The sequence below is a fragment of the Vombatus ursinus genome, unplaced genomic scaffold, assembly GCF_900497805.2.
Source record: "Vombatus ursinus unplaced genomic scaffold, bare-nosed wombat genome assembly UNPS02014787.1, whole genome shotgun sequence".
Taxonomy (NCBI): domain Eukaryota; kingdom Metazoa; phylum Chordata; class Mammalia; order Diprotodontia; family Vombatidae; genus Vombatus; species Vombatus ursinus.
In genome coordinates, this window is record NW_020954565.1 from 899,970 (window position 1) to 913,948 (window position 13,979).

Here is a 13,979-nt window from a genome sequence, read left to right on the forward strand (position 1 = left end):
CAAACAAGTCACTGCTTTCCCTCCACCATCTTGGCTTTGCCTCTGTAAATGTCCATTTTGAAATTGTTTCAATGTCATGTAATTACATTTAAACATATATTATTATCAACCAAGACTACCTCACATAATTCCTATAATTTATATTCAAATTTCCCTAACTCAAATATAGCCAATATTGATTACTTATTTATTCCAAATTCAGATGTAAACAATAAAAATGTTTCACTTTAAATATAGCATTACCATAAGTATTTCAAAAACCAAAAAAGTACGAACATAAAAAACAGTAGAGAATTCCCAAATCTCATCATCAGTTTTGATCTTTAAAAATACCTATACATTGATTTTTTTAAAAAGCTATCAGTAATAACAAAACGTCTAAATTTAGAAGAGAAACACATCTCAGTAAATCTATATGTTACTATTCCAGAACTGTACTGACTATTAGATTATGTGACGACCCTTGATATTAATATATCACTTTAAACAAACTTAAACATGATGACGAAAATCATTCCAAGTTATTCATCCTGTCCTACAGTTTTATTATCAATCATTGTGCCAGCACTAAGCATGTTTTAATAGATTTCAAAAGATTTTTGAGGAAGAATGGCAGATATTTATGAAAATCTACTGAATCATAATTTCTTTCTATTAATCATTAAGAGGAAAAGAAGGAACAAGTCAAATTTTGACAGATAATACTTGCATGTGGATCACAAAGAACAACATTCCATTATTCTGTGAGCTGTCCATTGTATAGCTTTTTGAGGTACTTTTTTAACAAGTCTATTTCTGAAAGAAAATGGAACTTGTTTCTGATAAGAAAGTTTTCATTAATGTTTTAAATGTCCACTGATGATGACTTTTTTCAAATATGATAAGAAATTAGAACAAGAAGACGACTATCAAATATCATTAATCTTACAATTACTATTAGCAAGCATTCTGTTTATAAGTAACCTGGCAAAGGTGATACGCCTAAATACAATTTTTGATTCATTATATTGGTGATTTGTCTTAGCTTTTTATTTTTTAAATTAATTTATTTTGATTTATCCACAATCACTTCCATATGTTTTTGAGTTTAAAATTTTTCTCCCCCTCCCTCCCCACTACCGTCCTTAAGATGGCGAACAATCTGATATAGGCTATACATATACTTTCCTATTAAACATATTTTCACATTAGTCAGGTTGTAAGGAAGAATTAGAACCAATAGGAGGAACCACCAGAAAGAGGAAACAAAACACAACAGAAGAAAAAAAAAATAGCAAATAGTATGCTTTGATCTGCTTTCAAATCCCATAGTTCTTTCTTCTTTATGGATAGCATTTTCCATCATGAGACCTTTGGAGATGTCTTAGATCCTTGTATTGCTGGGAATGGTTAAGTTTATCTTAACCTCATCACACAATATGGCTGTGACTGTGTACAACATTTCTCCTGATTCTGCTCCCTTTACTCAGCATCAGACCATACATGTCTTTTCAGGTTTTTCTGAAGTCAGCCTGTTCATCATTTCTTATAGTACCATAGTATTCCATTACATTCATATACCACAACTTGTTCAGTCATTCCCCAATTGATGGGCATCCCCTCAATTTCCAATTCTTTGCCACCACAAAAAGAGCTGCCATAAAGATTTTTGTACATGTGGGTCCTTTTCCCATTTGTATGATGTCTTTGGGATATAGCGCTATAAGTGCTATTGCTGGGTCAAAGGGTATGCACATTTTTATAGCCTTTTGGGCATAGTTCCAAATTGTTCTCCAAAATGGTTGGATCATTTCATAACTCCACCAACAATGCATTGGTGTTCTAATTTTCCCACATCTTCTCCAACATTTATCATTTTCCTGTTTTGTCATGTTGGTCAATCTGATAGGTATGGTATGGTACCTCAGAGTTGTTTTGATTTGTATTTCTCTAATCAGTAGTGACTTAGAGCATTTTTTTCATATGACTATAGATGGCTTCAATTTTTTTCATCTGAGACCTGCCTGTTCATATCCTTTGACTATTTAATAATTGGGAAATGACCTGTATTCTTATAAATTTGACTTAATTCTCTCTTTATATTTTAGAAATGAGGCCGTTATCAGAGACACTGGTTGTAAAAATTCTTTCCCAGTTTTCTACTTCCCTCCTAATATTGGTTGCATTGGCTTTATTTGTGCAAAAACTTTTCAATTTAATATAATCAAAATTATAAATTTCGTATTTTGTAACATTCTCTATCTCCTGCTTGGTCATGAATTCTGTTCTCCATAAATCTGACAGCTAAACTATTCCTTGCTCTCCCAGTTTGCTTATAGTATCAGCCTTTATATCTAAATCATGAACCCATTTTGACTTTATTCTAGTATAGGGTATGAGATTTTGGTCTATGCCTAGTTTCTGCCATACTCTTTTCCAGTTTTCCTGGCTATTTTTGTCAAATAATGAGTTCTTACCTCAGAAGCTGGGGTTCTTTGGGTTTATCAAATAAGAGATTACTATAGTCATTGACTACTGTGTCTTGTATACCTAACTTATTCCACTGGTCCACCACTCTATTTCTTAGACAGTACCAAGTAGTTTTGATGCTTGCTTCTTTATAATACAATTTAAGATCTGGAATAGATAGGACATGGCCCCCTGCATTTCTTTTCATTAGTTCCCTTGATATTCTGGACATTTTGTTATTTCCAAGGAATCTTGTTATTATTTTTTCTAGCTCCACAAAATAATTTGTGGTAGTTTGATTGGTATGGCACTGAATAAGTAAACTAGCTCAGGTAAAATTGTCATTCTTTATTATATTAGCTTGGCCTACCCATGAGCAACTGTTGTTTTTCCTATTTAGATCTGATTTTATGTGTGGGAAAAGTGTTTTGTAATTGTGTCCATTGAGTTCCTGGGTTTATTTCAGTAGATAGACTCCTAAATATTTTATAATATCTATAATAACTTCAAATGGAATTTCTCTTTCTATCTCTTGCTATTAGGCTTTGTTGGTAATATAAAGAAATGCCGATGATTTATGTTCATTTATTTTATAGCTTGTAACTTTGCTCAAGTTGTTTATTATTTCAAGTAGTTTTTCACTTGATTCTCTAGTATATCGTCATGTCATCTGCAAAGAATGATCACTTTGTTTCTTCTTTGCCTATTCTAATACTTTCAATTTCTTTTTCTTCTCTTATTGCTAAACCTAATTTATTTAGTGCCATACTTATACCTCTAATATATGTTAATATATAATTAATATTAATTATATGTATAATTCATGTTATATAGTATGTTAATAATATATATGTGAGATATATAATATATGAGATATAAGTACACCACCATCCTTTTAATCATTCATGCTTACAACCTCATATTCCATCAATTCTCTTTGATTTTATCATTGCAACACCTCTTTTACCCACTCTTTAGTTCAGATCATTATTATCTCTCACATAAATTAATAGATTGCTAAATGATTTCTTTGACTTCAATCTCTTCCCTCACCACTACATATTACACAAAATTCAAAATGATAGGTAATTATGGATCATATGTCTGAACCTGTCACTTCTCTCATCAAGAAGCTTCATTGACTCACTATTGCTTAGAACATTAAATATAATTTATTGTTTGGCAGGTAAAGCATTTCACCACTTGGCTTCAAGTTGCATTTCCAGATTTATTTCACATTTAATTTGCTTCATGATTTCTATGATCCAACCAATTTGGCCAACTTGATGTTCATTACATATTCTATAACCTATCCTTGAACCTTTGTTCAGGTTGGCCTCTATGCGTAGAAAGCATTCTCTTCTTACCTCTGACTCTTAGAATATTTATCCTCCTTCAAAGTTAAAGTGGAGGTCCACTTCCTGTAGGAGGCCTTTAATGAAGGAAAAGGTCCTCTCCTTCCATAGCCCCCCTGCCCTAGCAGCTAGTATATACCACAATTTACTTTGTCTATTTTGGGCATCCACTTGTATATATTGTCTTATCTATTACAATGCTCCTTGAAGGCAACGCCTAATTTCATTGTTGTATCCATGTCCAGTACAGTATCTAGTATCTGACACAGAATAGTTGGATAATATATGTTTGTAGCTTATACATATAGTCTAACATCTCTTTAAGTGTTGTCATCCCCCCATTAGAAAGTGAAAGTATAAACTAACTTGTTTTATTGCATTTTTCTTGCTCATTTCTATGTGTAATATGTAGTAATAAGGAGAGAGATTGAAGTCACAGAAGCCAATTAGGAATCTATTATAGCAGTTTAAGGGAAAGATAAGAATGATGTGAACTAGAGAATGGATGAAAAAGATGTTTTAGAGCTAGACTCAAAGAAAATATAGTAAGTACTTAACAAATGCTTTATCAAGCTAACTATGTGCAGCCTCATAGATGTAAAACAAGAAGGAACCAGTTGAGGCCATCTTATCTAATCAATTTCCTCATGTATTTGATAAAGAAATTGAAAGCTAAGGCTGTGAAGTTACTTGACTAAAGTCACAAAGTCCGTAAATACCAGAGGATGGGTTGGACCTTAAGTCCTCTAGTTGGCTTTATTACAGAGAATCTACTGCCTAGGCCATAGAGCAAAAGACAAGCTATGTCCAAATGGAGAAGGAGAGGAAAAATTAGGAAATTCTAGTTAATGATAAAGCACAAATGGTATTTCTGCATTCAGGGATCCACCTTGCTTAATCTCCTTAGCTGGAATGCAACAAAACTATTTCTGTTTTGGCCTCATCCAAATTAGCTGCAGCTGCAGGTCAAGAAATATACAGTATTGAACATTTTATGCTTAGCAATCTTTAAAATGTAGACTGTGGAAGCATACATTGAACTAATATACTGTGTATTTTGAAAAGGAATAGTGTCCTTAAATACCAGCATTAAGACACAATGCTTTATTCATCTTAAGTAGAAACAAATAATGGAATTCTGGTAGTATAGATGATGATTAAAAATTCAGTGTTTTCCTAGGAATTTTCAGACACTTTAATAATTTTGCAAATTTGCATCAATCCTCTTTTCCTTAATCATTCTTAGCTTTCAATTGGATTCTTAAATCTCAAATCCAGTGGTTAACTTCAGTGAAGTGAAACACAGTGGGCATGCAAATTGAATTAGACTTTTGATTAAATTGCAATTCCTCAACCTGTAGAGCATCTGCAGAAAGACACTTTCCTTTATGAGTTTTGACATATAAATGGAGCCAATTCATCATTTCCAATAATTCATACATAAAACCTGAATGAGACTATGGATCCAGTTGGTCCTCTAAACATAATGCACCTATAATACTTCAAAATTTCAATGAAAATATTGAACACATTATATTTCCAAGGTTTGCATCTGTGCAGAAAACTTTAAAAAACACTCAAGAGAAAGATAACAATGTCTACCCTGAACTATTATTTCTAAGTTATTTTATTGAAGTAATATTGTTACACCTAATTGAACTGGAAAAATCTCTCCTATAGAGGCAGATGAATCACCCCTGTAGTCCATATATCCCTGGGGGCAAAAATAAACTCTTAAGTGGGGTCACAATCACTTCACTGACTCCCAGAGAAATATTAGGAAGCTGAGTAGGAAATGCACAACGAAAATAAGGGACAATAGAAAATATCGATGGCCACTTCCATTCCATACTACCTTTTCTGTGGAACAGATGCCTGTTTCTTTGCAATTGCTCTCCCGCTCATCCCACCCCAATCACATCTGAGTATCTCATTGAAAAGATGTTTCATGAGAAGTTTACATAAAATAGCATGCTACCAATATGATTTTTTATGATTTCTAGGTTACAGGTAATATGCCATTTTAAAAAATCACATACTTTCTCCCTCTGCTTTCCTAAGCTTTGGTTAATTTGGTTGCAAGATAGATTTATATTATTTTAAGTGTCAAATATCAATCACAGTATTGTATTCTAGCAAAATTTTTTAAAATTCACATTGTGTTATTCTTTAACCACATTATACATATCAGCTTTGTGTCTACAGACAATAATAGTTGTTTTTTTTTTTTAATTTAGACTTACCTTTACTGAAATTCAGTGGGATTCATACTATAGTTTCTCTCTTAGTCTCGTAATAGTTTTGTGAATGAGTCCCTGTCAAGTGACTCACAATTTGATCCAGGGCAGAAATAGCATTCTGAAATTCATTAACCCTAACTAACCATCCTACTAAATTAGCTTTTCTAAAGAGGTCCAAAGGGAGACATGCACCATGAATGGTGGAATAATTTGGTAGAGGTGATACATCTAATTCTAAAATTGGTATAACTATAAAATGAATAGAATTTTGAAATGAACTAATATTCTGTATTCATTTGACAGACTTTTGAAAACTACTGTTTACATATCACAAGATCAGATGAAAAGATCTATGCCACAGTAGAAAGAATGATAGAAAGAACTGGGTTCAAATCTTTACTCAAATGCCTATTAGTTGTGGCAAGTTATTGAATATTTTATGTTCAGTCTCAGTTTCTTCATTTGTAAAATGAAGATAATAGCACCTAGCTGTCTGAGTTGTTGTGAGGTTCACACGATATAATTTATGCAAAATGCTTTGTAAATCTTAAAGCCCTACATAAATTATTTACTAAGTCAATTACTAATAGCTATCACTTATAATCAGTATGACTTTCATAAATTCAGTTAAAATGAATTAATGATACATTTATTATTAGCCAAACACTATACTAGGCACTGACACATAAAAAAAACAAAAATGAAACTAGTCCCCTCAAAAGTTTTTATTGGCAGGAAACAACATATAAACTAAAATATTTAGAAATAAGATATGTCCTACTTAGCCCTCTTTTCTTTTTTAATTGATTGGCCATGTTCCTGACATGAGAATTGAAAGAAAAACTGGAAGAATGATTTTTGATCATTCTGGAACATGAGAGAGCAATTGTTCTTTCAACCCTCACTGAGGATCTGAGTGAACTCTGACTCTCATTGGGGATGATACTTTGCATTAGGGGGAAAAAAAAACATGACTTGTACATGATGAAGTCAAGGGTTAACTTCCTGTCCTCTTCTGTTATCCCTGGACTCAGGCTTCTGAGCTTCTTAGACTGAGAGGAACACCTAGAGCTGTGGTTGTGGTCACTGCTGCTTCTATAAACATAAGAGGCTGATAACTGTGGAATCATGGGGAAAACCCAAACAACTGCTTCTCTGAAGCCGCCCTGCCCTAAGTGTGAGTAAAGTGGATGGAGGTCAGCACAGGGGATGAGGTCTTGATCCTGGAGCAGCGATATGATCAGAAACCATAACAAAAATTCAGAATTTCACAGACCACAAATTTATTGTGAATCCCACTGGAATGGTGAACTGGTGGGATAGAGGGAACACTGATTTCTCTTACTATTTTATCTGTTTTCCTTTGTTTCGAGTCCATCATCCCTTTCCTTTCTATGCCCTTTGCTTATTCATTCATTCAATAAATATTTATTCAGTGTCTTCTATGTGCTAGGAACTGTGCTTAGTAGTGGAGATGCAAAAAGAGGCAAAATATAGTACCTGCCCTCAACGAGCTTATGATCTAATAGGGGGGATAACATGCAAACAATTATATACAAAGCAAACTATGTATAAGATTAACAGGAAATTATTAAAAGAAGGAAAATCCTAGAACTAAATGGGGTTCAGGAAGGCTTCCCGTAGAAGGTGGAATTTTAGATGACTCTTAAGAGAAGCCAGGGCAGTTAGTAATTGGCGTAGAGGAAAAACATTCCAGGCATGAAGCAGTCAGAGAAGATGCCTGAAGCTGAGAGGTAGAGTACCTTGTTTGTGAAACAATCAGAAACCCAGTGAGTTGAAGAGAATTTTGGGGGGAGTAAGGTATAAGAAGACAGGAAAGGCAGAATGGGGTTAGGTTATGAAAGGCTTTGAATACCAAACAAAGTATTTTGTATCTATTCCTAGAGGCAATAGGGAGTCACTGGAGTTTATTAAGTGGAGTGGTGGTGGTGGTGGTGGTGACATGATCAGAGATGTATTTTAGGAAAATCACCTTGGTGGATGAACAGAGAATGAATTGGAGTAGTAAGAGACTTGAGGCAGGCAGACCCATTATTAGGTTACTGCAGTAATGCAGGTGCAAGATGATGAGATGTCTGTTGGAGATGTGAGACTGGAGGTCAGGAGAGAGATTAGGGAAGTAGAAGTAGATTTGAGAATTATCGGCAAGAGATGATAATTAAATCCATGGCATCTGAGGAGAAGACCAAGTGAAATAGCATAGAGGGAGAAGAGGATCCAGGTAAAAGTCCTGAGGGCAAGGTTTGGATGTATACAGTCACAAGTCCCTGTAGCCACAACAAAAAATCTGGATTCCATTTCCTGATCCCCCAACCCCTTTTCCTTGCTAATGAATTCTCCCTGAAAATGACTTTTTAGACATTACTCAAATTCTTCTATAATTTTAATCCTGCTCTCCTAAAATGTTAACTTGGAAAGAGCCCGGGGTATTTTGTTTTTTCCCTTCTATCCCCATTCCCCAGCAGAGCAGAGTTGCTTTTGAAGATAGCTGGGTAGTGTTGAAGGTAGCAGTGATTACAGGGCTGGGCCTTGAGTGGAAAATACTTGAGCTCAAACCCAGCCTCAGACACTTATCAGCTAAGCAAGTCATTTGACTCTTTCTCAATTTCACTTCACAGCATTTTTGTAAGAAGAAGATGAGATCTTTGTAAAGTATTCACAGACCTTAAAGTTCTATATAAATGCCAGCTGTCATTGTTATTAATGCTGGTGGTAGTGTTGGTGGTGGTAGTAGTAGTAGTAGTAGTAGTAGTAGTAGTAGTATTTATATAGTACTTGGTGTGTATATAGAGATAGAGTTATATAGATACACATATACATACACATATTAAGGTCTTAACAAATGTCTGTTAAATGAATGAATAAGTGAGTGAATGAAGTCAATCAGAAGGAAGTACAGAAAACAAATAGAGGTGAATGCCTCAGTAGAGGAATCCTTGATCTGGTTTTTTTTTTCCCCTTTTCATTCAATACACAATAAATTTGTGATCGCAGCATGCTGTCTCTAGGTCTGTGGATGCAGGGGACTGAAAATTGAGAGAAGAGATCCTATACAGGATGGGGCTACATGAGTTATGTACAAATAGTAGAGCTAATATTTTAATACACTGAACAACATTCCACTTCATCCCCTGGGTTTATTTCAGACCACTTTATGCAGAGTTAACCCAAATTACTCAACAATACCTCAAAGCATTGGCTTCAAGGTGGGCGACCACTCAAGGCATTTGCAATTTGAGTGCCTTTTGATAGCAAAATATTGGAGCCTCTGGCTGTCCTGTGCCAGAGAGAATCTGACAAAGTCCCTGTTGGCCCAGTCATTCAGGTAGAGTATCACCTGGTAGATAATGGAGACATCTGCATTCTTGTTGTATAACTGTAATGTGGGCCTTCTTTGTAGGCATGAAGAAGACAGTCCTTGAGGCACATGATCTAGGTGCCCCCATTGGAGGGAAAAGTAAATACATAGCAATAAGGGGAGTGGTGGAGAAGAGGTCTAGTAGAACAGAATAAGGGCATATGAAAAGGCCTTAGGTAGGAATTGGCCCTTGAGCTCAACTTTAAGAGCTTATGGGAGCCACTTGATAAGAAAACTATTTTAGGCATGTTTAGGCTCTTTCTAGGATTATAGTTTTATCCAAACCAAATGGAAACAACCCAAGTGGAGGCATAGTGTCTAATCATTATTTTTCTGAGCCTAGAACAGTGGCATATACCTGCTACTAAATGAATATCCCTTCCTTTGAAGAATAGAGTTAATTCATCCCTCTATACTGAGTTTCATTTTAACCTTGCACTATGTGGATGCATGTCTTTTTCATGGAGTGTAACATCAAGCAGTGAATGAAAATTAATTTGCTCTGAATGTTAGATTGAGAAAGGAGTGTGAATGAATGTTATGAATTAAGTAAAGACTCTTTTGAGTCCTAAGCATGCTGATCATTCCCTAAAATCATCTAGTATGTCTAAAACTTCCTTAAATTTAGTTTTTATACAGGGAGACACACACAGAGACAGTCAGACAGACAGAAAGACTGAGAAAGAGACAGTGACAGGGAGACAAAGACATATGAAGGTAGGGAGAGAGAAAGGAATGGAAAGAAAAGAAGAAAGAGAGAAAGAAAAAAAGGAAGGAAGGAAGGAAGAGAAGGAAAAGGAAAGACAAGAAAGGAAAGAAAAAAAGAGACAAGAAGAGAAAGAATTTAAAGCTATGGATTTATTGCAAGTACTCTGGCTCCCAAAGTGTTTCCATTTTTCTCACTCCCTATAGAGCTACTTTAGAATAAACCTGTCAGGAAACAGGCAGAGATGAGTACTGATTTATTAATAACAGTAAAATGTGACTTAGACTTCAAGATACATTAAAATTGGTGAAGGATCACTTAAGTCTAGGGAATGGACCATTGTTTCTATGTTCAGAATGATTCCCTAAAAAAAGCAGACATAAGATAGAGCAAGTGAGCCATTAGCTTAAAAAAGTAAGAAATAAAGAAAAAAACATCAAAAAGCATCATTGATAAACATTTTCTGTCAAATTTCCACCAAAGGATAGGGAGGTAATCATGTTTAAACCTTCAAAAGTCCTGCTGAAATTAGAACAAAAAACTAAGTGAAACCTCTCATTTAACCCTTTTTGCTAAGTGTTGAAAGAAAACCTGCAGAGAGGACATTCTGGTGTCCCCTGGTAATCAAAATGAAGGAGTCCTGAAGGAGAGACTTGTCCTCTGTTTTGCTGACCAATTGTACAAAAGCATGTTGCTCCTTCTTCTTGTAATAGATTTGCATTCTAACATTAGTGATCTAGTCACCAATATTGCTACGTGAGAGCTAATGGTTTTCTTACTACTAGAGAAGCAAATTATTTTTATCTCAGGTTATGCAAACTTTTACAGACTCATGAGGTTATCTCACAAAATATGTGTAACTTCTCGGGGAAAATGAAGGTAAAGGAAGTCTGAAGAGAGCAAAAAGGACAACTTTTTATTCTGATTGGTGGAAGCACAATGAATGAAACAGTTAATTTGACCTGACCACTTTTTTTTCCCATGTCCCCAATATTAACTCTTTTTTTTCAAATTTTTAAACATTTTTAGCAAAAGTTTTGAGTTTCAAATTCTATCTCTCCCTTCCCTTTCCCCTCCCTGAGATGGTAAGTAATCAATTATAGGTAATACATTTACCACTTTTTCTTAAAGCATCACTAATCATTACAAATGGAAAGAATTATCCAACCCATTCAATCTGACCCCCTAACATTCGTTTCAGGAAGCTAGCCCTTTAACAGTTTGGTTATTTTTTCCCCTCCCAATAATAAAGGTCATGCATATTTTCTGCTTCACTGAGCCCCTAATTTATATAACTATTTGAGTCACAAATGCATTTTAATAAGCTTCTGGTATTATACCTAATTTGACATATGGTTTTATGAAATTCCATTTTGTAGCCAAATTGCTGAACAAGCTGTAATAAAGATACTGTTTATATTATACATTAAACACTTCTACTTCTTCCAGGCACTCTATTGAAAATCTCAGAATTCAGCAAAGCAAAGAGAGGAGTTATAATCACTTAAAAATCTTTGTGCAGTTCAAAGAAAAAAAAAAAGGCCATCCACATGGCTCACATACCTCTGTAGCAAACTGCTGCAAGCCACCAATATTAATTGGTCCCTCTTCTGTTGCATGTAAATTGCAACTACCTACACACAGATCTGAAGTTGGACACACCATTCCACAAGTCAGACCAAGTGGATTGTCTGAAAATATCATCTTAGCCGCCCCATAGTAATTCTGCATATAAAAAAAATAAACAATGCTGTAACATAATAGAAAAGTGAGGATATAGGAAACATAAACATTTACAATATTTAATTTATTAGCTATATGATTTGATGATCATTAAGGGTGTAAAAATGTCTCTGTAGTATATGGTACTACATACCCAGTGAAGATTTTAATGAATCATCATCATTTAGTAATATTTTTTAAGTTTCCCTAATTGACGATGATTAGATAAAATTAGATACTATTAACCATTCATGAATCTTATAAAATATTTTCAATATTTAAATTATTTGAAGTAATTTTAAATTCAGATGCCATCTAAATATATGTTGACTGTAAATACCTAATTTCATTTTTAACAACAGTAATTTCTGTCCTTTAAATTATTTAGACTACGGAAATATATGGAGAAAAATCCAAATCTGAGATTGTTTAAACTGATATCTTTTCTAGTTGACCTCTGAATTACTCTCAATTCCTCCACAGTTTTCCCTTGTTAACTTGTCCTGAAGTACTAATTTCCTTTCTTCTCAGGCCCTACTCAATTCCAGTAATCAGTTTATATATTTCACAATATAATTTTAAAGTTCTGTACATATGTAATGCCAATTTATGTAACCTTGTTCTCTGTAAATATGATACAATTTTCTGAGTACTCATAAAGCCTTTACCACTCACATGCAATCTGATGCAGAACCACATAAAATAAAGAACCAATGCCCATCGATCTCCTAAAACAACCTTAAAGCAAGCCAGTAAAAGCCACTTAGCTCTTCCATATCATTCTCCTTCTATATTACCTGTGTGCATTTCTTTTTTTAAATTTTTTTTGTTTGTCCTGAAACTCTTTTCTTTTTTTTTATTATTTTTGATTTATCAATAATCACTTCCATATGCTTTTGAGTTTAAAATTTTTCTTCCCCTTCCTCCCCACCACCCTCCCCAAGACGGTGCACAGTCTGATACAGGCTATATATTTACATTCATATTAAACATATTTTCACATTAGTGATGCTGTAAGTAGAAATTAAAATCAATAGGAGGAACCATCAGAAAGAGGAAACAAAACTCAACAGAAGAGAAAAAAACTAGCAATTCAAATTCCATAGTTCTTTCTTTGGATATGGATAGCATTTTACATCACAAGGCCTCTGGAGATATCTTAGATCCTTGTATTGCCAGGAAGGGTTAAGTTTATCAATATTAGTCTTCATGCAATGTGGCTGTTATTGTGTACAACATTTGCTTGGTTCTGCTCACTTCACTCAGTATCAGACCATACAAGTCTTTCCAGGTTTTTCTGAAGTCAGCCTGTTCATCATTTCTTACAGCACAATAGTACTCCATCACATTCATATACCACAACTTGCTCAGCCATTCCCCAATTGATGGGCATCTTCTCAATTTCCAATTCTTTGCCACCACAAAAACACGTGTGCATTTCTATTCCAGTATTCACAACCACTCTCTAGTTGAGATAGAATCCTGGAAATTCAGAGGTTCCAAACCTGTGTCCACTTTCGCTTTTGTCTCTATCCTTTGCCATCGTAGACCTTTTAACTTTTTGGCTTTTCCTTCAAAATGATAAAGTATATAGCTCAGAAACAGTGATGATTGATCAGTTTCAATATCTGCCAAGTTCGAAACCATTTAAATAGAAATTATAAATTTAACTTTAAAGACATGAATTCAGTATTGGAGACAGAACAGAATGTCCTTGGAAGGGAGAAGGGGAGAAAGGAGAAAGCATCACCATACTCCATCTCCAAGGTTCAAGTAGCCACAGTACCTCTATTGTTGCCTTTAGGTAGTATTTTTATTGCTTAGACAATCTCCTCACGACAGTTACACAGAGTTCTCTCAATCTTTTCATCTTATGGTTATCAATGGCTCCTTGTTTGAATTAAAGAGAGAGTCAAACCAAAACTCAAATGCCCCTTGCTGTCTGGCTGGTTATCAGCTCAAATCTCTGCCCTTTACTTGCCCCTATTTGAGACTACCTCTCCATCTCTTCAGATATCTTCTCCTGCAGGCAAGGGGAAACAATGTCTCCTTGAGATATAGCCTCTATTCAGTCAATGGGTCATAACAAGACAAAGAATTCCATTCTGGACAGCAGAACTCCATGCCCA

The 13,979-nt window shown here is 34.7% G+C and overlaps 1 protein-coding gene across 1 annotated transcript in view; it reads right to left on the reverse strand.

Annotated features, from left to right (window-relative positions):
* DPYD (dihydropyrimidine dehydrogenase) overlaps window positions 1-13,979 on the reverse strand; it is a 1,024,364-nt gene that overhangs the window by 711,968 nt on the left and 298,417 nt on the right. The window contains exon 5 of the mRNA XM_027868249.1: window positions 11,692-11,853. Coding sequence (XP_027724050.1) covers window positions 11,692-11,853 — 162 coding nt within the window. The remainder of the gene's footprint in view (window positions 1-11,691; window positions 11,854-13,979) is intronic.